General features: G+C 34.6%; 1 protein-coding gene across 2 annotated transcripts in view; it reads left to right on the top strand.

Annotated features, from left to right (window-relative positions):
* GAS2L3 (growth arrest specific 2 like 3) overlaps positions 1–22673 on the top strand; it is a 32258-nt gene extending 9585 nt beyond the window's left edge. For both annotated transcript variants that reach the window (XM_045826698.1, XM_045826697.1), the window contains 9 exons: positions 1645–1822; positions 2430–2477; positions 2857–3025; positions 4417–4532; positions 7029–7170; positions 12121–12184; positions 12838–12976; positions 16781–16888; positions 18613–22673. In XM_045826698.1, coding sequence (XP_045682654.1) covers positions 2454–2477; positions 2857–3025; positions 4417–4532; positions 7029–7170; positions 12121–12184; positions 12838–12976; positions 16781–16888; positions 18613–19920 — 2070 coding nt within the window. In that variant the 5' untranslated portion in view covers positions 1645–1822; positions 2430–2453 and the 3' untranslated portion in view covers positions 19921–22673. The remainder of the gene's footprint in view (positions 1–1644; positions 1823–2429; positions 2478–2856; positions 3026–4416; positions 4533–7028; positions 7171–12120; positions 12185–12837; positions 12977–16780; positions 16889–18612) is intronic.
* The last annotated feature ends 4055 nt before the right edge of the window (positions 22674–26728 follow it).

Below are 26728 nucleotides of genomic sequence, written 5' to 3'. Positions count from 1 at the left end.
CAAAGAATAGGCGGAGTTTGGACTTGGTCACATGGGAAGTCTTTTATTATTGTTATTTTTTACACCCACAGCTAAGGGAAAAGACTTCCTCAAATTGGCAACAACTTGTAGGAGGCATCTCCAAAAAGACAAGGAAACAAAAACAGAAACAAAATAAAGCCGTTAAGTTGTTAATTATGATGTAGCTTCAGAAAGGAAGTTTTGTGATTGGTTTATGGGAGAAAGTAGAGATCAAGACTTTTTTTCAGGGAAGATAGGAAAGAGGAAGACAGGTAATAAAAGAGTGAGAAGTAATCAAGAATTGTGACCGTGGTGAAGATGAGAACTGGGCCAACCACAAAATAGATGCTGCTCTTGGGATTAAATGCTTGAGACACAAAAATGGTTTATAAAGAGAATAATGAATAACTAGACAATATCAATAACTGGCTCTTAGTATCTGGGACATAATGAGTACTCAGGAATTAATGATTCACTGATAAAATCTCATCAGTTTGTAAAGGTTTTTTTTTATAAAAGCATATATTTGTGGACATGATAGTTTTTTTTTAATGTATGGAATGTATGTTATAACTTATGTGAGTACTTGTCTGAGTATTTTATTAAAGAATTTCTTTTTAAAGGTAACCCAGGTGGTTTTCTTTTTGTCATCATAAAAGTAGTTTTTTCCATTACACAAGAGGCATGATTCAAAAACTTTCTGCTAAAAAAGTTCAAGTGACTGAAGGTTGTGCACAAATTCTTTGTTTCTTTCATAAAACCTATTTTGCTGAATTTTCCATAAAAAAATGCCACTACTAAACATTCTTGTGATAGCTTCTTTGTGAAAGTGTCACTGTTCTTGATTTGCACATGGTTTATAATTTAGGCCTTCTTTTGTTTTGGGTTGGAAGTTCCAACTGTTAAAGCTCTTGTCTGATTATGTGGAACTTTTTATGTTAATGGGAGCAACTTCTTTGCTGCATTTTTAAAAAATGGACTCGGAAGCTTCTTACTGTGGATCTTTGTTGGGGACAAAGGATTATTTATGCTAAAGGAAAATGTATTCCCCACTGATTTAGCTCGTGGGAAGCATAACAAGCTCATTAGTAATGCTCAGTTGTACTTTGCCCTTTTGCTATGGTAGAGAGAGGGAAAACGATATCAAAAAGGACATTCTGCTATCCTTTGCTTTCCCGCAAAGAAAATGTGATGTAATATTAGACTTTTCAGTTAGGTCTAGCTCAAGTTCAACTTCAGTACTAGAAGAAATGTTCCTGAAAGGAAGGTGGTATGTGTAGTTGGCCGCTGTGCATGAGGTATGTCTGCTGTAACTAAGAGGAGAAAATAACTTTTTCTTGGAAATTGATAGCATTATAGCCTTATAGACCATTTTAGATTTTTTTTTGTTAGAATTTTTAAATAGTGGTTTGCAATGAAAAAAACCCCCTGGTATATAATGCTGCTGTAAACAGTTAAAAATCCTAGGTTTTATATAGTCTAGTTATTCTGAGTGTTTTTAAACTCTTCACTTTGTTTCCTTCTGAAAATGCATTAATGAATTGTATTAACCTAACTTAATTAAAGTTGTGGTTGTCTTGTAGATTTCAAGAAGAGTACTTTGGAGCTAAATTATGCTCTTTCTTTTTTTTTTTTTGTCTTTAGCACCTCATGGAGAAAATAACTGATGAAAAGTTATTATAGAGAGGCACTGGATGTTGTCTCATAGTTAAAATTGATATTTATGTCTATTACCTTGTTGTCTGGCAAAAGAAGCTGATGGATGGCTTGTGAGTTTATGCAAAGTCCAGATGAACTTTTATGATCTCCATGTAAACATCAGGTGAGAGATACTTGACTTTTAGTATCGGTTGTTGTGACGTATGTGTTTACGTTATGTTTACAGGGGGGAGATTCTGGGAGACTTTTACTTGGCTAAGTTTTATCATTAATTTTATTTTACTAACCAGAGCTTCAAGAATTACTTTGAAGCCAGATGTTCCAAGAACTGGTTTGCTTGCGGTCATATAGTTAGTTAGTGAGAGCTCCCACCACACAGCATTTTCTTTTTTGGTAGATTACTAGATTAAAAAGAGAGAGGGGGAGAAAGAGAGAGAGAGCACTAGGGCTTTTGAGCCACAGCACACCATTTCCTCCCTTGCATTATTTTTCTGTCTTAGGGAAGAAGAGAAAAAAGAATCACTTTGATACTAGTGCCAGAAACTAGATAGTGAAATGTGTTTCAGGTATTGCTGTTTCAAATGAAGAGTACTTTTATGAAGAAGCTGGGAGCAATTATTGAATTCTTATATAGTCAAATAATTCTAATGAGAAGAAAAAGTTTTAGGTTTTCAGTCAAGTAGAGTAAAACAGTTTCCTTGTAATTTGAGGGCTTGGGGGAGTAGGAAAGCTGCCATTGTCTGCATATTAATGTTTTGTTCTATTTTCAGGAAAGTAATTTCATTTCAAAATTGATGACCATGCAGCCTGCAATTCAAGTAAGTGTTTTTCTTGGAAAAATATTTTTATGTGATTAGTATAATAAAATTATAATAATTAGTAAAATAAATGAAGTAAAACAAGTGAAGTAAAAATATAACTTGCTGATTTTTATCCCCTTGGCTTGATAATAGGATCCATTCATTAATTAGAGGTTCACTTACATTTACCAAGCAAGACATGGACTATTGAAAGTGACTCAAGTATCTTGACTACTAGTTTGCTTCTAGATTATATACTTTCTGTGAGCTGCTGTAGTTTTATATATGTTGTGTTATATACATTTATATATGTCTGTAATGCATCATTTAAATATAGATATGGGTTCTGCTGACTTCACAAGGTCGCATCCATTCATGTGGTTGGTGTTTTCTCTAGGTATGGTTTGGAGAAGACCTGCCTCTAAGTCCACGGAGCCCTCTGATCCCCAGACACGGGCCGGGTCTGGCTGACGTTTACCAGTATGATGAGTGGTTAGCCGTGAGGCACAAAGCTACCTTGTTGCCCATGCAAGAAGATCTATCGATCTGGTTATCTGGTTTGTTAGGTAAGACTTGAAAAGATACTCAAAATTGTGTTCTCTTATTCAGTAAATATTTATTGAGAGCCTTACTCTTTGTCAAGGAGTGATTGTCCTAGAGGCTGGGGGATACTCTGGTGAATGAAGCATTCAATGTTCTTGTTCTCACAAAGCTTATATTCTAGTTGGAGAGAGATTTGGTTTCACTCTGACCCTTAGGGCTTGAATAGTCATGAAGTTTGAGGTTTAACAGAAGGGGTCAGTAAACTTTGAGTAATCAAAATTTTCACTGTAAATGTTAAAATCTTCTTTTAAGCATATAGGTCTAATTTTGGAATCTATATTTTACTGATTTTCCCCACTTAATCTTGTATTAGGCATGAGATTCTGAGTGGAATTCATACTGCAATTGCAGTGATTATTCTTTCTCAGGCATTGAGAGGTAGAGGCATATGAAACGTAGGAGGAAATGTGGGGTTGGAGCATGTCTGGTATCATACTGCTTTACTCAGTTAAAGGCTGTGATAAGTGCCCTGACAGGTGTGGCTCAGTTGAGTGGGAATAATCCCACAAAGTGAAATCGATTCCCCTGTCAGGGCTGATGCCTGGGTTGCAGGTTCTGTCCTCAGTTGGGGCACATGTGAGAGGCAACCAGTCGATGTTTCTCTCCCTCTATATCCCCCTCCTTTCCCCCCCTCTCTTAAAAACAAATTAATAATTTTTTTTAAAAAGAATATAAGTGCTATGAACTTTCTTTGCAGGAAAAAATTCTCCTTTTAATATACAATTTCACGTATCATTGCAAGGTTTTTGTGAAAAGGAATACGTAAGCCTCATTTATGTATTTAATTATCTTCCCAAGATAATTAAAAACAGCAAACACTCACTTCAGATATCTGGCATCTGTGTGATTTAGAAAGTTTTTAAAGGGTTATTAACTAACTAATACAGCTTCTATAGAAGGCATTTTAGAAGTGAAAAGTTAGTATTCCCTGGGGTTTGTTATGTTACTGTCTTTAATTTTTAAGTTACATCAGAGCCCATCTTATTTATAGAGAATTATTCTTTTTCTTGTGCAAGCAGCAGTAATTCGCAGTGAATCAAAACTTAACCTTAATAGTCGATATTGAAATACAGAACACTTTGGTCTTTTTAAAATGAAATAAAAGACATGTCAACTTCCTTTATTTTTTTTTCCTTGAACTTCTGTGTCACAGATATTTTGGTTTCAGTTGTCATTTTTAAACTTGACATTCTCTGCTGTTTAACTGTACCTTCTAGGAGTGAATAATTGTGGTCTGATCTAATATTCTAGTCTAGTATGTCAGCCCTAATCTAATTACATCTAATTAAATTTTAACCATAGTGTTTGAATTTACTGTTTCTACATGAATCTTAACTTTGAAACGTGCTTTTAGGTATTGAAGTTAAGGCAGAAAGATTATTGGAAGAACTTGATAATGGAGTACTGTTATGCCAGCTGATTGATGTTCTTCAAAACATGGTGAAAACATGCAGCTCTGAAGAACCAGGGGTAAGTAGATGCCTGACAGTGGTGATTTTATACCTTGGTGCATACTGACTTGTTTATGTACATTTCTTATTATCTCTGCAAGATTATAAACTTCCACCCCGACTATCTGTAAGACCTTGGATAATTTACTTAATCTTTTTGAGGATCTATAAAACTGTTTTTACTTGTGAAGCGGAGGTATTAACATTTATCCTGTAGAATTTATTTGCAAGGATTCAGCAAAATTAAATGAGATAATCTATAGATGGTGTTTCAGTTATTGCCTAGTGCATAGTAAATATCCAGCAGATAGATCTTCTTGAGAACAGAAACACTGGGTTGTCGCGAGAGTTCAATGAGAAAAGAGCTTGCAGTGGCTCCTGGTACACAGTTAGTAGCTAGTATCATCTTTTCATTCTTCATATTTCGGATTGGTGAGTAACAATTCTATAAATATTGGTTAAATGAATAATAATTTTAGCCAGTTGTTTTCTGTTGACTCTCAAGTTATGATTTGAAGTAGATGAGGTTTTCTCTCTTTTCATCAAACACGAGTTTTCACATGGGGTCTCGACACACTGTTGGTGAAGTATAAGTGGCATCATCTTTCTGGGGAACAGTGGGTGATCTATTTATACTTACATATCTCACATTGAAAATAAAGCACATCATAAAAAATGTGAAGGAGTTAAGTACAAATTGATAATTACAAAAGAGTCATGGGAATGTAAAGTACAGCATAGGGAATATAGTCAGTCATATTGTAATAACTGTGTGTGCTGCCAGTTGGGTACTGGAAATATCAGGGGGAACTGGTATTTCAGAGTATGTGATAGTCTAACCTTGGTGCTGTACACCTGAAACTAATACAAAATAATATTGAATATATATGGTAATTGAAAAATAAAATAAAATAAAGAAAATAAAGCACCTCCTGTGATACATAACGTAATTCTACTTTCAGGAATTTGTTCTAAGGAAATTGCAAATTCACAAAAATGACTGTGCAAAAAATTAGTAACAACTTAAATGCTCATCGAGAGAGAAATTGGTTCAATATTAATTATGGTACCTAAACACAGAGGAATATTATTCATTCATTTATGAGAAATGACTCTTTCAATCTGTTCTTTTTTACCCTGAAGGATGCCTACAACCTACTGTTAAGTGTGCATGAACACAAGTTGCATTGGTGAACACACAATACAGTGTACAAATGATGTGTTATAGAACTGTGCTCTGGATACATGTATAATTTTGTTAACCATTGTCACCCCAATAAATTCAATAAAAAGGGAAAAAGTAGTGTGCATAAGCACATACACACATACATCAGATTGCAGAATAGTGCGTTTGTTTAATGTTCTGTAGGCACACAGATATCTTCCACGTGTATATTTGTGCCTAGATATGTCTTGCTAAAATGTGGGTCAGAGGATTTAGTTGATACTAACAACCTTTGTATTTGGTTGTATTGTTTGATTTTTTCGGGGAGCGGAGCATGGTCAATATATTCTGTATACATTAGAAAAGCTCACAAAGCTATTTTAATTCTGGAAAATAATAGCAACAGGAAGGATATATATAAGGAACTGGTAATAGTGGTTATCTCTAGGTGGATAAAGGAACTGAGGGGCGGAGGTAGGAGAGAGACTTGTATTTACTCTGCCTATTGCATTTAGAAAGATTACATACATGAGTTGCTTAATCAAGTAAAAATTTAAAGTAAAATAAAACAAAAAGACCTTCCAACCTCAGCAGTATTATCTAAATACTTTTGGCTTAGCATATAACCAGAGACATTGAAATTAAGAACAAACTGACAGTAACCAGAGGGGGGGGAGGGGGTAATGGGGGGGGAGGAAGGGTTTTCAGGAACTTCTATAAAGGACTAAACCAAAAGGGGTAGGATCAAGGGTGAAAAGTAGGGATGGCTGGGGCTGGGGGGGAAATGGAGACAACTGTACTTGAACAACAAAGAAAAAAAAGTTAAAAAAAATAGATGTCAAAAAAACTAGGATTCTGTTTGAATTAAGAATGGGTTCCTACTTCCTTATTTGATAGTCTCCTCAGGAAACTCAGAACCATATTTATGAATCTGCAAATAAGGAAGTAAGCAGACATGAGTGTGTCTGTTAATCTTTTACAAGGCAGTAATTTTGTGTTTGTAGTGAATTATGTATGGAGAGACATACTATAGAGAGGTACTTTGGAAGTAGTAGACTGTAATTTTTCAACTTAAATTTGTTTTAAATTTAAATGATTCTTTTGTCATTTCAAAAAGAAAAAGGTTAGAAATTCTTGATTCTACTGCTAATTTTAATCAAATTGTTTCTGAAATATTCTTAAAGGAGAGCAAAATAAAATGAAGTAAAATAATTTTGAAGATACCTGTTTAATGTTATACACTTTTTACTTGCATTCAATGCACTGGACATTTGTTTAGTGATATTAAAATGGGTATCTAATGAAAATATCCTTAATGCGTTTTTGAAATTACTCTTTTGTCTTTTCCAGAATTTTCCAATGAGAAAAGTGCCCTGTAAGAAAGATGCTGCCTCAGGTTCATTCTTTGCTCGAGACAATACTGCAAACTTCCTGCACTGGTGTAGGCGCATTGGGGTTGATGAGACGTATCTCTTTGAATCTGAAGGTTTAGGTAAGTGTCGTCATCATTGTGTTCAGTGTCTATTATAATATTTTTTAATGCCTTGTTCCTGACTTTTCTTTCCAAAGAAGGACTCAAACGCCACATTTCATTCTCCTAGAAAAATGTATACTTTAAATATATGTCAAAGAATTAGAGAATTTGATTCTAAATCAAATATATTAAGCTTTTCATTTATTGTTAAAGATCTTATATATCTAGAATGCCCTAGAAATATTTTACTTTCTAAATGAGTTGGCTGGAGGAAGTTTCTAGATGAATGCTTTACTAATTAGTAATGGTTTCATCAAGAATTACTCTACTTAACTAGATAATTATAGAAATAACAAGACTAAATGATGTACATTCATGATTTTAGCTTTACCTTGTAAGCAGCAGCTGCCAACTTGATTAAATGGGTTAATGTTTTTGACTATTCATTTGACAAAGTCATGCTCTACTGAAGAATTATTGACATGCTACTCTCTGTGCAGTGACTAAAGTGGAAACTATCTAAGTTTTAGACTGTAACATATATTTCCTCAAAGCATATATATATGCTTTGTGTATATATATGCTGTGTGTGTGTGTGTATAGTTATTTCTTTATCTATGTTATACCACACACACACAGAATTTATAATGTTTTGCTGGGAGCAGTAGTATCCCAAGAGTGGATCATGGGAGTGGTAGTCTGCCCTGGTAGAGAGAAGTAGTATTTTATCACATTGTGTAGAATTGCTGGTTCATGGTGATAAGAAAAAGCAAACTGACTTTTAGTTGGCTTTATTACTGTTTTAAAGTCCTTGACTGACATTGCATACATACCCTTGTTGCCTGCACTCAGGGCAGACTGCCCCCACTGCTTCCCATTCAGTATGCCTCTGAGGTTCCTATCCACTACAGAATAAAAAACAATGCGGCTGATCGATGTTTTACCTCCAGGTTGCACTCTGCTTGAATCCAGGTGTGCTGATTATTATTGACAGTGTGATTGATTTAATGGCATATACTGCTTCTAGAAATCAAAGGGGAATGGAAATGCTTTGACTTCTCTAGTTTCCAGTTTATTATTTCTGAAAGGATATAAGATTGTTGTATATTTCTCATTCTCAGTAGGAGGCATTTTCCAACTGTTCTGACAGTCAGTATAGGATTAAATAAAGTACTGCCAATAACGAGTTCATTTCTAGGCATTGAGCTGATGAGCTAATGTTTTTACTTTCTAAGATCTCAGAGATGAGTTTCTTCATTTTTTACATTGTGCTAGGAACTTAAGCCAATTTTAAAAAGGTTATACTCTATTTAAAGGTATGTCTAAGTGTTCAGAGAAACAAGTTTAATAAAAATTTCAGGATAAATTCCTTTTGGTATGAATTTTAAAGTCAAACAGGCCTTTTTATTGCTTCCTGCTGGGGGTATAATAGATGTTATTGATAAATCAAAAAACAACTGTCATTTCCATTCAAGGAGTCAGTATATGTACAATTTATCACACAAAACCATTACTATATTATGTTTCAGGAGTTTAACCTAGAGCTTTTCACTCTAAGCACAGGGAAAGGAAGTTAGATGATCCACAGCTACCATATTGGTGCATTTAGCATGAGTTCTAATCATCAGGGTTTTTTGTTTTGCTTTTTTTTTTTTTTAAGGATCTCTGTTTGAACTGTTAGGCTTAGCATTTGGTTTTCTTTTTAATGTAAAAAAATGTTTAATTGTGGTAAAATATGCAAAACAAAATGTACTACTATAACCATTTTTAAGCATATGAGATTTTTATAGCATTAAAAATATTAAGATATACTTTATATAACATAAAATCCATCATTGAAAAATGTACCCTTCCGTGATTTTTTTATATGTTCACTATGTTGTGCAACCATCACCACTAATTCCATCAGTCTCAAAAGAAAACCCATACCTACTAGCAGTTAGGCCTAATTATGTACTCCCCACTTTCATCTCCTGGCAACTAATAATCTATACTTTTTCTCTATGGATTTGTGTGTTCTGGGTATTTCATATACATGGAATCATACAGTATGTGGCCTTTTGTGTCTGCCTTCTTTGTTTAGCATAATGATTATTTATGTTGTAGATTGTAACAGTATATACTTCATTTCTTTTTACAGCTGAATGATATTCCATTATATGGATAGGCCACATTTTTAAAATTCATTATCAGCTAATGGACATTTTGGTTGTTTCTATTAATACCTTTTGGTTGTTTATACTTTTTGGTTATGGGGATAATGTTGCTATGAATATTTACGTACAAGTTTTTGGGTAAACATTTGTTTTAAATCCTCTCAGAGACATACCTGGAGGTAGAATTGTTGGGTCATATGGTAAGTCTATGGTTATCTTTTCGAGGGACCACCAGATTGTTCACAGTGGCTGTACCCCTGTATATTCCCACTAGCATGCACAAGGGTTCCGATTTCTTAACCTTTTCTCCAACGCTTGTTATTTTTCTTCCTTCTGCCTTGTTGCTGTTGTACTTCTTTTCCTTCTCCTTCCTCTTCCTCTTTCTCCCCTCTGTGCTAGTCTTCCTTTCCCCCCACCCCTCCTCCTTTTCCTTCTTATTCTCACATCGTAGGGGGTATGAAGTGGTATCTCATTGTGGTTTTGATTTGCGTTTCCCTAATGGCTAATGATATTGAGCATCTTTTCATGGGTTTATTGGCCATTTGTATATCTTGGAGAAATGTCTATTCACATCTTTTGCTCACTTCCAGGAGTCATTTGCCTTGTCTTGTTGACTCTTAAGAATTCTTTTTTATTTTTTTTAAGATTTTATTTATTTATTTTTAGAGAGGGAAGGGAGGGAGAGAGAGAGAGAGAGAAACATCAATGTGCGGTTGCTGGGGGTTATGGCCTGCAATGCAACCCAGGCATGTACCCTGGCTGGGAATCGAACTTGCAACACTTTGGTTCACAGCCCATGCTCAATCCACTGAGCTACACCAGCCAGGGCTTAAGAATTCTTTATTGTAGATACCAGTCTTTGGGTTGTCTTTTCACTTTCTTGATAGTGTCCTTTGTTGTATAAGTTTTCAATTTTGATGAAATTCAATTTATTTTTTCTTTGATTATTTGTGCTTTTGGTGCCATATCTAAAAAACCATTGCCTAATCCAAGTTTCCTTGTAAGACTTTTATAATTTTAGCTCTTCTCCTATGTTTCCTTCTAAGATTTTTGTAGTTTTAGCTCTTACATTTAGGTCTTTGATCCATTTTGAGTTATTTGTGTATATGGTGTGAAGTAGGGGTCTGAATTCATTATTTTGCATGTAGATATCCAGCTTGCCTAGCACCATTTGTTGCAAACCTGTTTTTCCCCTCTTGAGTTGTCTTGGCTCCCTTGGTTAAAAATCAGCTGAACATAAACATATAGATTGATTTCTGGGTGCTCAGTTCCATTCCATTGGTCTATATCGCTATTTTTATGCCAGTAACACACTGTTTTGATTAGTACAGCTTTGTAGTAAGTTTTGAAATTGGGAAGTCTGGGTCTTCCAATTTTGTTCTTTTTCAAGATTATTTTGGCAATTTCAGGTCTCTTACCATTCCATGTGAATTTTGTCATTAGCCTGTCCACTTCTGGAAGAAAAGGAATTGATAGATATTGTATTGAACCTGTAGGTCAGTTTGGAGGATACTGCCATTTTAACAACAGTATGTCTGTCAATCCATGAATACAGGATATCTTTCCATTTATTTATATCTTCTTTAACTTCATTTAACAGTGTTCTGTAGTTTTCAGTGTACAAGTCTTACACTTATTCCATTAAATTGATTCTTCAGTAGTTTATTCTTCTTGAAGCTATTGTAAATGGCATTGTTTTCTTAATTGCATTTTCAGATTATTTATTGCTAGTGTTTAAAGTGCAATGATTTTTCTATATTGATCTTATAACATGCAATTTTGCTCAACTTGCTTGCTAGCTATAATAGTTATTTTTTTGTGAATTATTTAGGGCTTTTTTTAATACTAAGGACCCTGCAATCAGTGAGTGGAGATAGTTTCCTTTCTTTTCCAATATGGATGCCTTTTATTTATTTGTCTTGTCTAAATTCCCTGGCTAAAACCTGCAGTACAATGTTGAATAGAAATGGTAAAAATGGACATTTTTGTCTTTTTCCTGGTCTTAGGAGGAAGACTTTCAGTCTTTCACCATTGAGAATGATAATAGTTGTGGGTTTTATATGTGTGTCTGTTTTATATTTATACAGTTCCATCTATTCCTAATTTATTGAGTCTTTTATCAAGAAAGTGTCTGTGATTTTGTCAAATGTTTCTTCCTTGTCTGCTGAGATAATTGTGTATTTCCTTTCCTTTATTCTATTAATATGGTGTGTATTGATTGATTTTCATATGTTGATGCAACCTTGCATTCTGGGATAAATCCCATTTGCTTCTGGATTCAGTTTGCCAGTATTGCATTGAGGATTTTTATATCTATATTCATAAAGGTCTTTATGTTTTCTTGTGATTTTTTTGTTTGTTTGTTTGTTTTTGTATCAGGGTAATACTGGCCTTGTACAATGAGTTAGGAGTGCTCCCTCATCTATTATTTTGAAAGAGTTTAAGAAAGCCGTTAACACATAGTTCTACACTAAAGGTACTTTGGAATAAAATTGAGGTGATTTATTTTTTCAAATAGTATCTCCTGTTGAGAGATCTAAATTATAAATAATTTAATGTTACTTAAGCCTTTAGTTTTTTTAGAATTAAAATGCTATACAAATAAAGGTGCATGTAAGTCTTCATCCTCTTCTTGTTAACTGTTGTTTTAAAATTTATGGGTGACAGTAATATGTGGAGAAAACAAAATGTCTTTTCTAAGTTTCCAAATGAGAAATGTCTTCATCATTCTTTTATTTTACTTCTTTTATGCCAGAAATACATTTTTCTATTTAATTTTACCCTGTATAATGTGTTTTTTTTTTCTTCACAGTTTTGCACAAAGATCCAAGACAGGTGTATCTTTGTCTTCTTGAAATTGGTCGAATTGTGTCAAGGTATGTATTCCACAATTTCAGAATTTCAATGTCATAAATATTTTAAGCTATTTTAGCTAGAACACTGTTTTCTATAAATAGAAGAAAATACTTTTATTGAAATAAGTAACATTTTTTCTATTTTTCTTTCTATGTCTTTACTAACTTTGTTCTGTTTGCATGAGCCAAGTCATGTACCAACATCTGCTTGGTCACATAACTTGCCTTCATTTAATATTTTAAACTGTAAAAGTGGTAACTTAATATTTTTAGGTGAAGAATATAGAGCACGTAGTCTTGGTTAGCAGGTCGAGGCAAGGCAAGTCCTCAAGACACAAGGAGGAGCTGATACGAAGGCCACACTTGGTGTCCTCCCTGCCTGGCTCAGCCCCATCTTTACTCACACACGGGTCTTTGAGGTGCCTTTCAAAATCCCTGGTTGAATATTGAGAGTATCTAATGACCCAAATGTATGTTCTGAAGTGAAGTTTATAATCTGAATTTTTGGCAATCTGTGGGACATAAAAAAGCATTCTAGATATCTTGGTGAAACACTTGGGAGAAGAGAGTCATACAGACTTCATTTAAAAATAAAATATAACCTGTCGTGACATGCAAGGAAGTGCTTGGGTAAGACTCCACTTGAATGATGAGGTCTCCTAATTGGTTTTCAGATATGGGGTTGAGCCACCGGTGTTAGTAAAACTTGAGAAAGAAATTGAGCTAGAAGAGACCTTACTTAATACTTCTGGGCCTGAAGATTCCATCAGCATCCCGAAATCATGCTGTCAACACGAGGAGCTGCATGAAGCTGTAAGTAATTGCTGCACTTTTGACCATGATGTGTTCCTCTCCTAGATTGCCTAGTGATGCTATGTTCAAAAGAGAATGTTTCTTATTCAGAATATACACTAGTACTGACTTTCACTCCCTGGTGAGTTCAAGGCACTATGATAGAGGTGACTTTTTGTTACTTGTGTATGGTGAGGAATGGAGTTGAGGAATGTTGGGGCCAATAAAAGCTTAGTCCATCCTGAAGGGTACTATGGGCCATGAGAATTCATTGATTCTTTTTTTTTTTTTAAACATAGTAGTGTTATAATCTGATTTTAAAATTATAAGGATTACTCTCATGGTCACATAGAAGTTATATGGGTTTGGGGTAATAATCCAGGCATAAGATGATGAGAATCTGAATTCAAGCAGTAGTAGTGGGAAACAAGCAAAAGGAAAAAATGGGAGACATATTTAGAAGGTAGAACTGACAGCAATACCAATTCTGATAGGGAGGGAGAAAGTCTGGGATAATTACTAAGGTGTCTAAGTAAAGGGTACACTGAAACGTGGGGCATATAGGTGGCAGAAAAGTTGAGAGAGCAGATTGATGGGGTTTTCCAGTATGTCCCCGCTGACAGGATAGATGCAGACTTGGGTCTCAGCTGGAAAGTCTCCTTAATGTTCCCTGATGATCACTACATGGCAATTGATAGAATTGCAGTTGGTTAGGCCGTGGATCTTCTATAGTTACTATAGTGTAACAAGTGTTGGAGGTGAACTAAGTATCAAATAGTTTTTCTGCTTAGGCTGTTGATTAGATTTCTTGTTTTTTTTTTGGATCGTAGTATTTTATGAAAGTACTTAATATGCAAAATTATTTAAGAAATAACAAGTCATTACTAATAAGTATGTAGAAAGTGTTGCTTTGTTTTGTTTAAAATAGTAAAAGTATATAGTAAAACATTTGGATAGGCTTGAAAGACAGACTAAGAAAATATCAGCCTAAACAACTTTATCAGGTCAAAATGTATTGACATATATTATATTATTGATTTGTATGGTGACTCTGAATATCACTATGTGATGCAATGATGATGCAGTAGGTAAAAGTAAAACTTATTTTAAATCTCATATAACCTAAAATAATGACAATAAAATAAAAAGGAAACATTTGTAAAATATTTTTTATTAAGTAGAAAATATAGTGTGTTAATTTCCCTATTATATAAAGGCCATATACTCTTTGGTAAGAAAAACATTTCCAGTGGGTAAATGGGCAAGGACTGTTGTTCACACAAGAAGAAAATACAGTGTTGAAACTTACTGATGATCAAGGAAATCGGATATATAATTTGCACTGTTAGAATTTTTTGAAGTTATGAAACCTAGTGCTGGTAAATTCTAGTAACACTATACTTAGGGATTGCTATGGGCAATGGCAAATGAGGTAAACTTGAAAAACAAATTGACAAATGGATATCAAGAGCCACAAAAATTTTGCTCTTTCATTTTTATCATAATTGAAGAGGGGAGAAAAAAGCATGAGTGCAAGTGCTTATTGCACTGTTATGGATAATGGTGAAAAATTGGGAGCAACGTAAATACTCTCAAATAGGGCGATGGCTAGTCAAGTTAGGATTTGTTATCCTAACGAGTAATCAGTCATTTTATGTGATGATTTTGAAGACTGTGTAGCAATAAGAAAAATATTTATTTTGTGTAAAGTGTGTATATATAGACAAACTGTATAAGAATAAGGAGAATGGAAATAATAGTAGGGAAGTGCCTTTGCAGACACTTTCCATTTCTTTAGCTAGTTCCATTGGTGTTATAAGCTCAAGCATGCAGTATGTAAAACCAGAAGAGAACATTTTTTATCTGTAGCACTTATTTCTTTTAGGCCCACCTTCCTTATTTAGATAATGGGTTGGTGCTAATTTGTAATGTTGAATATAAATGAGATTTGGATATTTCAAACAAAGAGAATAAGTGACTGTCTCTTGTCTGCACTCTTGTTATGAAAACTAAAAAGGAACACATTTCTCTATGTTATAAGATATTCAATGTCCACCTGTGCATATGTGAACTACAGAGAACTTGGGGTCGTGTTTAAAATAAGGAACAATTATTATCTGATTCATTATTTAGAATATTGTTAAGAAGTAGTATACCGCTGCAATTCCGTATACATGAAAATTTTATAGATTGAAAGTAGTGATTGAAATAAATACCTCTCTTCGTATTACTTTGGTTAACTAATGTGCTAGTTCTATTAGAATTACAGTTCTAATAACTGTACATTCTTTGCCCAAGCTTAGTTTATTTTTAGGCATTTTATGGATGTGTACGTATGAATACGTGTGCACATGTACACATACATCCAGGAAGTGAAGTAGATAAACTTGAGTGGCTTATGAAACTCAGTTCTATTTATGATCATGTTATTTTGTTCAACAAATGATGTAGGCAGATAAATTCTGGGCCCGTCTGGTCAGGCCCTGGTGAATCCACATGTGTTCACTCATTTTGGGTAGACAATTAAGACGGTCATTAATTTCTATTAGTGGTCAGCTAAACTGGGCAAACCTGAAAGGACTTTTTAAAATATCATGCATAAATTCAACTAAATGAATTTGTTTTGATACTCTGTGTGACAGGTAATTGAGAAAAATATTTATGGCTTTTTAAAAAATAAAATTTTAGGAAAACAAAATATTTTTCTTGGTGGCTGATATGTGACTTTTTTTTCAGTCAAGCATATCTCAATAGATATTTTTATTTAAGCTGTTTATTTTAATTTCCATGTTTTAAATATAGAATTCCTGGATTTATTTTTTGTATTTATCCTAGTTTTTACATTTTATAGATATTTGCTGCAGTAAAAAATTCTGTAAGCTTCTTCAGGTGTAGAGGTAGGATTTTCTCCCTGACGTTCATCTCTTTAGCAGGCTGTTGAAACAAAGTGAGAACTTCTAGAAAAATGCCTCTTGGACTGAAATTTTTAGAATTTCACCAAACCTTGGGTGAATATATATAAATGTCTCTGTGTATTTTAGCATTAGCTTTGGAATAAATCTAGATATTCTCTCACAGTATTAAGTTAGCCCAGTGTTAAGAGACAAATGAGAGTTTTTAACATAAGCTTTATCTGATGGGCCCTATCTTTCTTTATTTTTATTTTTTAATCCTCATCCAACGATATGTTTATTGGTTTTAGAAAGAGAGGGAGGAAGGGAGGGAGAGAAGGAGTTGGGGGAAGAGAGAGAGAGAAAGAGAAACATAGATCAGTTGCTTCCCACATGCACCCCCTCCAGGGATGGAACCCACAAACTAGGTATGTGCCCTGACCAGGAATCAAACCCACAACCTTTTTTGGTGTATGGGGCAATGGTCCAACCCATTGAACCACCCAGCCAGGGCTGACTGACCCTGTCTTTGATTTTACACAGGTACATTAATCTAGGGCTTAAAATAATTCAAGCTTAATGAATTAATGTGGCTTAATGAATGTATTTTGAGTTGACTTTACTGTTGTACACATTCACGAAATTTCTCCAGTAGTCAGTGAATGCACTACAAGCCTGATGGCACTGAGGAAAGAAACAGAAAGAAACTGAAGACTATCACCACTAGTTTAACTAGCAGTGATGAAGTTTTAATGCATTAGCTAATGTCTAATCTCAATATTTTTCAGCAAGTGAAGAAGAGAATTAAAGTTGCACTGCCTTCAAATTTTTATCTTTGAGTTTGATTTTCCTAGCTATCAAATAACATTACATTTTAGCGTTAAACAAAATACTTTTGTCACAAGCACTAATTATTCTTTCTTTTTAATCTTAGGTTACACATATTGCTGAAGACCCTCCTTGTAGTTGTTCTCATCGATTTTCTATCGAATACTTATCTGAAGGACGGTACCGACTAGGGGACAAAATACTCTTTATAAGAGTAAGTCTACCATTTATATTCTATTTACAGTCTTGTCTTGAAATTAGATTTACTGCTTTACCTACATCCTTTTGCTCCCCTTTCACTTTTTAAAAAATTGGTGTTATTAATGAAAGAATCTCACTGTACAGAAAAAATACAGAGTTCTTTCATGAATATGTAACAAATTTAGGTAAACACCTTTAACATGACAAACAACTAACTACAGAATAGCTAACAGTATTTTGAAATCAAATATAAGCAGGGGAAAAAATCTTTGTATATCTCAGGTAACTTACTCCAGTTTTCAAATTTCCTAAAAAGGAATAATGTTTCATTTTAGTAAGAAAAACACAAAACAGTACATCTAATAACATTAAATGTCATAATAAGAAAAAGAAATAGAAGCACTGCAGTTTATAGTAATATATACATTGTATCTTAGGTGTAAAACCTTTTTACTTCAATACAGACAGCATCAGTATATTTACAAAATGCTGGTGTACATATTTATTTCCTTTCTTTGTCCCTGCAACTGATCATCCCCTTTGCTGAAAAGGGGAGAGGAGTTTCACCTGTTCAGCATTCTGTCTATTTCTGATACAAGAGCTGTTTTATTTCTAATTTAGGAATATAATACAAAAGTATTTAAAAAAATATAATTTCAGCCTCTGTATTTTTTTGTTTCATATATTGTCATTTCTTCCCTACACCCTACCCAAATCACACAGAAACATTACGTGTACTTTCTTAAAATTTGCTTTCTTTTTGAAGGCAGTATTGGCTAGTGATAGCGCACAGAGCATGGAATTTGGAGTTCAGATTTTCAGAGCAGTCTCATACAGTTGTGCAGCTTTCCTGTCTAATGGATGGGGTAGGGTAGAAATCCAGCCCAATCTCCACTGGCAGACTCAGGATGTGCCTTACCTGCACAAAAGCACCATTTGGGTTGGCGCGGCCTGGTGCGTTTGAGGCGAGACCAAGCATTGTGATTTGAGACTATTTCCTTAATCTCTCAGAGCCATAATTTTCTCATCTGCAAAGAACTAGTAATAAGTTATATCAAAGTTTTTTTTAAGATTTTATTTATTTATTTTTAGAGAGGGAAGGGAGGGAGAAAGAGAAAGAGAGAAACATCAATGTGCGGTTGCTGGGGGCCGTGGCCTGCAACCCAGGTATGTGCCCTGACTGGGAATTGAACCTGCGACACTTTGGTTCACAGCCCGCACTCAATCCACTGAGCTACACCAGCCAGGGCTATATCAAAGTTTTTAAATGATCAAATTGATATAATATATATGAGAGTAATTTATTAAATCATAAAGTACATGTATTAGTCATTTTTATCTTTTTTTCATAATAATTTCTTTTGTTTTTATGTGGCATTTTTTTTCTGTAATTCTCCATTTCTCCTTCTCTTATTCCTTTAATACTGAATTCCTTTTTGAACAATATTGCCTTTGCAATTTTGTATATTAGTAATTTTCATTGTTTAGGATGCAAGTTGTGTGTAATATATTCCTCACAAATTGGAGGATATTGTTTTGTCATTTGCATGATTTAATATTGGATTGAATTTATTATTTTAATAATACAAAGAAGAGACTGTCAATTTATAATAAAGCTATTGGCAAATACTCTGAATTTCATAGAGCACAGACATCAGAAATGGTGACTGCTAATGAATTGTAACTGTGAAACTTACAGTTTTACACCTTTGTTTTTTACTTTCTTTTGGGGGAAAGATGCTTCATGGAAAACATGTCATGGTCCGTGTTGGTGGAGGCTGGGATACTCTTCAAGGATTTTTGCTAAAATATGACCCCTGTCGAATATTACAGTTTGCTACACTAGAACAAAAAATTCTAGCATTTCAAAAAGGAGTTTCTAATGAAAGTGTACCTGATTCACCTGCCAGAACACCTCAGCCTCCTGAGATGAATCCAATGTCAGCAGTTAGCATGATTCAGAAAGAAAAATCAAAACCAAGTACTCCAGCTGGGGTTACAAGGAGCAAAGGAAAGCAGGTACGTCCGCCAGGTGTGACGCTGCCAGTATCTTCCCTGAAAGGACGTGACCTGAGCTCCGTGTCAGTTCGTTCTAAAATGCCAAGTTCTCCAGCAGTATCTTCTGATCTCAAACTCAGATCTTCAAAAGGCATAACAAAGAAACCACAGGCTCCTTCAAACAGTGTATCACCTTCACTTGCTTCTTTAAACCCAGGAGGTAAAAGCACTTCTTCACCAGCCTTATCAAGAACTACACCTTGTGTATCTGAGTCATTAAGAAAATGTATCTCATCACCCAGTACTCCAAAGGCCAAGTTTATCCCAGCCCAGAAATCAAGAGATGTGCCTGAGTCTACATGTTTGTCAAATAAGTGTTCTGGAAAAACCACACCAAAGCATTTGAAACATAATCATGTATCTTTCAGGGATAACGTAGTGTATCACTCAGCTGTACATTTAAATTCATCATCAAAGTGTCCAAAGCTACCTACACCTTCTCCTTCTGACCAGTCCCCTGCAAAAATGACTAAATCCAGCTCCAAAACAATAACCGCAGGTCTAGGAACACGGTCTCAGCCATCTGATGGAGCCCCGCAAGCAGGGGCAGTGCCGGCACAGAAGCTTAAGTCAGCCTTGAACTTAAACCAGCCACTTTCTGTATCCTCAGTTGCTCCTGCAAAAGCACAGGTATCAAGAGATAAGAATATAGTTTCAGTCGTCAAAAAGCAGCCTCGGAATATAAGTACATCCCAGAAGACAGGATTCAGCTCCTCAAAGTCCCCCAGTCGTACCCCACTGTCCATCATGAGCCTTCCTCAGTCTTCTACAAAGATGCACACTGTATCAAAGGCAGCACAGACTGCCACAAAGAGCCAGTATTCAGCCAGAGGACCTCCCAAAAGTGGCAAAGCCCCAGCTTCAACCAGGAAACCACCCTCATCTGATAAGGAAGCAGTTAGTGGAGATAAAAAACCTACTGCAAAGAAAAAGGAAGATGATGACCATTATTTTGTTATGACTGGAAGTAAGAAACCTAGAAAGTAAATGAAACTGTCATTTTAAGAAAACCGATAAGAGAGTGAATGTGTTAGTTTCACATGTTAAAAGGTTCTGTTTGTGTTTGTCTAAACGGGTGCAGACATTGAGTACAATAGTATAGGGGTTGGAGGCTGGGACAGAGGTAGGAGTGGTAAGGAGAGAGCTCATCGGAATTAGGTATCTGAATTCACTGGAATGTACCCTTTGGAGGCAGGCAGTAGTAAAATCACCACACGGTTCTTATGAATAATAGACATTTATCTGGTTTTCAGTCCATGGAATCTTTGTTAGTGTCTGCCCTTTAAGGGGAATGTAAAGTCAAATAACACTACTGGAGCTTTAATTATAGTTGCTTTATTTTGAATATGTATTAAGTATAGGTTTATATTTATATTGAGATGTTACATACCTGTTAGTAGCAACAGTGGTGCTCTTAATATTAGTTACTGATTTTAGTAAAAAAAAAAAACAAAAACGGTTTGGCACTTGTCTTACAAAAGGCACCTAATTTAATTTTCTGATCAGGATTGTCTGATCAGACAATACTAAGTTAAATACCAGTGGCTGCTGCTGATTAGGTTGTGTTATTCTGGGTTTGGTAAAGTTGTTACTTTTCTTTAAGCTTTCCAAATCAGAGGGAACTCAATTTTTAACTGGCTTATTACCATTGGTAATAATTTGTTATCAATATTTTTGGTTAAAAAAGAAAGCCAATTGAGGTATTGTGAAATGTCCAATGAAATTTGGTAAAATCCAAGGTTTTTCATATTACTTGTAAGAATGTACAGTTTGTATTTTAGATGGGTGTTGTGCAGTGTGAAAGGGGAAACTGACCTAGTAGCTTTTAGGACATTAAAATATTTTTAATAATGTAATTTCTTATAGGAGCAGATATGAATTCTTACATTAATGTAATATTTTAACATCAGAATTATATTTTAACAATCCTAAAATTAAGATGATAAAGAATCTTAGAATTCTTATCTGAGAATAAGAACTCTATATTAAAAGGTGCTATATAAAAATTCTATCATGTGGTTATTTTTCTTTAGATGGCACAATACCAGTTTTAATTAGCTTTCTTCCAACGACATTCATTTTCTCTTATAAAACCATGCTGCCTTCAGTTTTGCAATGGCAAGTAAGAGTATATATGCAGCATTTTCTGCTCTGTAGTCAGATTCTCCAAGGGACGTATCCAGATCATGTCTGACTGCATAGACCCATCAGTGTAAGATGGTGTTTGTAAATGGATTTTTAAGAGATTGTGAATATTTTAAAAAGTATTAAATATTACTTTCATAAGTCTTGGGATATGTTTAATAACTGTACAGTATTATCAGTTATCGCAGGTTATTATATTCAATATTGAGGCTTGTGATTCTCTATTTTAAACTGTAATGTGTTTTGTAAAGCAAAATAATGGTTTATACAAATGTGCAATCAGAATAAGCATTTTAAGCTGACTACGAATGTTCTATAGATCATAAAACAAGAAAACTTTGTATAAAACTAAATGATCTTTTGTCTGAGGCATCTAGTTAAAATCAAAGATATATGCAAGCTAGTTTTTGGAATAACTGATGCTTTTCTTTTTAAGAGACACTCACCAAATATTTGGTTTAGTTCTGCTGTTGATCTGGGCATTGAGAGAGATCATATGTTCAACTTTGGAAAGTAAAGTCAGTGTTCAAGAAATGCTAGAAACTTTATATTTTTAGTGATCAGAAATATTTAATGCATGTTTCAGAGAGGAAAAATTTTACCTTTAAGAAGGAGTTTATTTCCTTTTAAGAAGAAACACTACTTTTGTATCGGTAACTTCTAGAACTTAAAAACAAAGTAAATGATATTATAGCCAACCTATGAATCCAAGTATATTTCACAATATGTGAACTTTTGTGTGGGGAGCCATCAGGAATAGAGTATCCCATAGATATCTGGCACAAATTCCAATAATTATTTTTTGAAAAACTGGAAATTCATTTATAAGTAGCCTTATTCTTCATCAGTAGGAAATTTTTCCACTTATATTCATGTTGAGTGAATTTTTATTTACGTATGGTTTACCCTTCCAAAATGAAAGTTTTTTTGAAATACACAATGCCTGACAGATACTTTCTTCAAATATATTTTCAAGTGCTATTAAAGAAGAACTACTGTCTCGATAATCATTTTCACGATTTAAAAATATATATCGTTGAAGTTGGAAAGTTTTTATTTCTCTTAATCATAGTGCAAGACTATGAAGATTTTTGTGTTTGATATTTAATAAGTTCATATTAAGCTTAAATTACTAAAGTAACCAGAAGAAGAAATAATGTGTATTTTTTAAAAAATGGAATAAAGGGGTTTTTCTTGCTATAAATTTTTAACATGACTAATATATCAAATTAATCTTTAGAGGAACATGAAGTTATGATTATTTTTACATTAGGTGTCTAAGGCTTATATCTTCAAAATGCCTTAGCAAATTAGATTACTTCTAACTCTTCTCCTCACAGTGAGTTTACAGTTCTTAGTGGATACAGGAAATATTGTGAGAAATAAATGACTGTTCCTTCTTCACTCTATCTCTGATTTAAAAATCTATTGCTTCTTTAAAAGGTTTCCATAACAATCTGTTATGATGTTGTGCTGCATTCTTACCCCCAAGTTCACATACTGACTATCCGAATACAATTTTGTGTAATTCCTTCTGCCAGCATCGTTTGTATAGGACTCATATTTTCTCAAATATTAAAATGTAAACATATCCACCAAGTTCTCAGTTTGCTTTTTTTGTGCGTTCCGAATATATTCCAACCACTTGGTTCATGTGCGAAATTGCGTATGTGAAGCATTTAAAGTTTAAGAATAATTTTTAATTTCATTGCTACTTAAGATACCCTCCTTATGCTTGTGGAATTTATGTCACTGCACCAGGAGATTACCAGGTTTTGCCATTAGGTAAACAGAATTTGATCTCCAAGTTACTGTATCTGCTAGAAGTTATTAGTCTCAGTTTGGCTAGACCCATATTTATTGATCTCTGAGAAATAATTTATCAGGTATTAAAGCAGAATTCTATTGGTCACACAAGTATTCTGTTCATAGAAAGCTACTGATAGTAGGAATTTTCAATTTCTATAATTCTGAATTAATGCAAGCTCACTACAGTGAGAATAGTCTTGAAATACTATTTTTCCCTGTATTCATGATCAGAGCAATTATAAAAAGCAGTTAATTGAATATGTACTTTCTGTGATATTTCCAAAAAGAAAACATAAAAACATCACTTAGACAAAATTTTATTAAGTTTTCCTAACCATTTGTGAATGTAAAATTTTAAAAACACACTTTATGGAGTTCTGGGGAACATTAGGAAAATATTAACAGCACTTTTGCCAGTAAAGCCTACAAACATACTGTTTTGTTCTTGTACAAAAGCACAGTAAGACTTGATCTTGAGGAAATAATACATGCAGAGATTTAGCTAATAGTATGTTAATCATAGCACATCATTAATATTGGTATGACCACAAAATAAAAGACCATGCAGCCATTAACAACGATGTAGATGTTGGTTTATCTTAAAAGAATTATGTATGGTGCTCAAATGGTTTGTTCTGAAAGACTGCAGTGATAAAACAATATATAATATTTCTTAATTATCTGTATTCAGCCAAGAACAGCACAATACTTATTCCATGATTTGTGGGCACATGGCGTGTGTTATCTGTTATAATTAACGCTTTGTGGCTAGTCTCTCACATAATGCATTTTATTTAATATGCCTAACTTTCTCAAATGTCTTTTGCTAAACTGCTCACAAATTATCACATTGGAATGAAGGAATATAGTAAATGGAATGGATTAGATGTTGGGTATGACTTTTGAGGCCCTCTAGTGGTCAGATGTGGCAGTGTTGAAACACTGCCTGCTCAAGGTCATCATTTCTAAAACCTGAGTTATGGAGATAAAAAGAAGAATAAGTCATAGCATTCAATAACCTTGGGTTTATATAGCACTTTGCAACTCACAAAACACTTAATTACAATAACCTCAAGTCTTCTGAACAATTCTATGTAATATAAGTATTATGACCTTAGAATATAAGCACCATAAAAACGAATTGCAGCTGTTTTGTTCACACCTGTGTTTCCAAAGCCTAAACCAATGTCTGGCACGTAGTAGGCATTCCGTAAATATTTGTTAATAAATGAATGAACTACTGTAGATGAGGAAACTATGCTCAAAAAAGTTGACAGTAAATATAAAAGTACTAGGATTGACTGAATTTTATTTAAAGGATAAATTTATTCTTATCTACTTACACTTTTCCACAAACTTGATTTACTTCTCATGTTGATGTGATAAAGAAAATAGCATCTTGGCATTTTTTTTTAAATCCACTGGAATGTTACATCCAACTTTGTATTCTGAGAAAAATCTTGATTTGTTTTTGAATTACGCTTGATTTAAAATATCCTAAGCTTGAATATATTAAGAGATTACTGTATTCTTATGTTTTCAGTTTAACATTTTATAAAGCACTTAACTATTCAAAGCGTTACTCTTGGAATAATGAAGTATAGCTTCTAATCCTCAGGACAGTGCTCTATAAAATTTGCTGGATAAATGATGAGGGAAAAATAAGTTAAATCTAGCACGGAATACTTTATTTTAGGAATTAAGATCAATTTTCTGGCAGTGCAGTGAAAATAGATATTGGTGAAGATATGACTGTAGGCGGCCCTAGGACCTCCATTAAAAAAATAAAGGTGAGCCCTGGTTGGTGTAGCTCAGTGGATTGAACGCGGGCTGCGAACCAAAGTATCAGAGGTTCGATTCCCAGTCAGGCCACATGCCTGGGTTGCAGGCCACGGCCCCCAGCAACTGCACATTGATGTTTCTCTCTTTCTCCCTCCCTTCCCTCTCTAATAATAAATAAATAAAATCTTAAAAAAAAAAGAAAATAAAAGTGAACAGGTTTCATGCTTCCTGTAAAAGGAATAAGTACATTTCTTTCACATTGAAATGTGATAAAAGCTGTGTCATGTACATCCCTCCAATAATTCATTACACAGTGCCAGGCGCTCAGAAGCCCGGTAAACAGCTGTGGAAGAACAGGCCGAACGGGTGCATGTTGGAAGAGTGAAACGGACCATTTTAAATGTTCATCCTAAGCACTGAGATAAAATGAAGGTTAATACCTTTAAAACAGAAATTTGCAATAGTTCCCATTTACCTTAAGCATCAGCAAAAACCGTTTTTGAAGTCCCAGGTATCCTTACAGTTTTAAAAAAAGCAGAGCCTTTGAATTCAATGAAGCTCAAAGGGCAATTTGAGAAGAGAGAATAATTTGGAGACTTCAGAGGACATTCGAGCAGCAGAGGCACTATTTTTTGACTTGAGCGTCTCCTTCCCCCATCTCCTTCACCTGGTTCACTATGGAAACTTCCAGCCCCTCCAGCCCCTCCAGCCCGGGCTGGGTGCCTCCAGTGACCTTTCTTCCCACCTGACTTTATTCCGATCGCTGCAGGGCACCTACGACTATTTCACCAAACCTAGGATGAGAACTCCGCGTCTTGCTTGTTCACAACTGCATCGCCTGCATTTAATGTGTAAATGTTTGTAGAGGAAATGAAGAAGGAAAGGAAATAGCCTTTTACTGATGGGACTAAGCATCAGTATGTGTCAAGTGAACCGCTACTTAATATTGTTGATCAACCCACTGCGAAAGGATTTTTCTTGAGAAAATGTCATGGTAGAGTTCAAAGAAGCCTACGAACATGACCTTATTTTGGAGAGGAGAGAAGAGGGAGGTAACAGGAGTGGCTTTAAAGATAAAAGATTTCTTTTATTACATTAACACAATAGAGAATGCTGCAGTTGTACAGAGCAAATGTGAGAAACGTCCCAACTTACTATCCAGGTTTTTGCTTTAAAATATTTATGTTCAGGGTTGTGAGAGCATACTCAGAGCATAACATATGGACTTAGATTAGCTAGGGACTGAGTCCAGCCCAGCATATTCTTTGTATCGCCTGCATTTGTGACTGGTTCCATTCGACCACAATGCAGTGGAACGCCAATTCATTCATTTGCTCGTCCAGTAAACAACTTTTCTGGGTGCCTACCTATTCGGTGCCAGAGACTAGGCTATATTCTAGGGATATAATGACATGACCAGTCACTGTTCTCCAGGAGATACAATCTTCATTCAAGTGTTTTTTTTTCATTATCCTGTGTGTATTTACTAAACACCTTTTACACATATTGCAGTGTGGGGCATACAGATTTAGTGTAAGACATTGTCTGGATCCAACTACTTTGTACTTTCTGCTTTTCGTTTTTAATTCAATTTTTGGATGGGAGGGGGTTAATGAAATTACATAGGTTTAATGTGTACAATTCTGTAACACACCATCTGTATATTGTATTATGTGCTCACCATCCCAAGTCAAGTCTCCTTCCATCACCATTTATCCTCCGTTTACCCTCTTCTACCTCTCCCTATCTGTTTTCCCTCTGCTAATCACCATACTGTTGTTTATGTCTGAGGTTTTTATTTCTTTGCTTAATTCCTTCACCTTTTACCCAGCTCCCATACCCCCTCCCTTCTGACAGTTGTCATTCTGTTCTCTGTATTTATGAGTCTGTTTCCATTTTGCTTGTTAGTTTATGTTTGTTCATTAGATTCTATATATAAGAGAAATCATATGGTACTTGTATTTGTCTGACTGGCTTATTCACTGAGCATAATGCTTTCCTGGTCCATCCATGCTGTCACAAAAGGTAAGATGTCCTTCTTTTTTATGGCCGAGTAGTA

Source organism: Phyllostomus hastatus, unplaced genomic scaffold, assembly GCF_019186645.2.
Source record: "Phyllostomus hastatus isolate PE091 unplaced genomic scaffold, TTU_PhHast_1.1 phas_scaffold_755, whole genome shotgun sequence".
Taxonomy (NCBI): Eukaryota; Metazoa; Chordata; class Mammalia; order Chiroptera; family Phyllostomidae; genus Phyllostomus; species Phyllostomus hastatus.
This window is presented reverse-complemented; position numbering and strand designations above follow the sequence as displayed.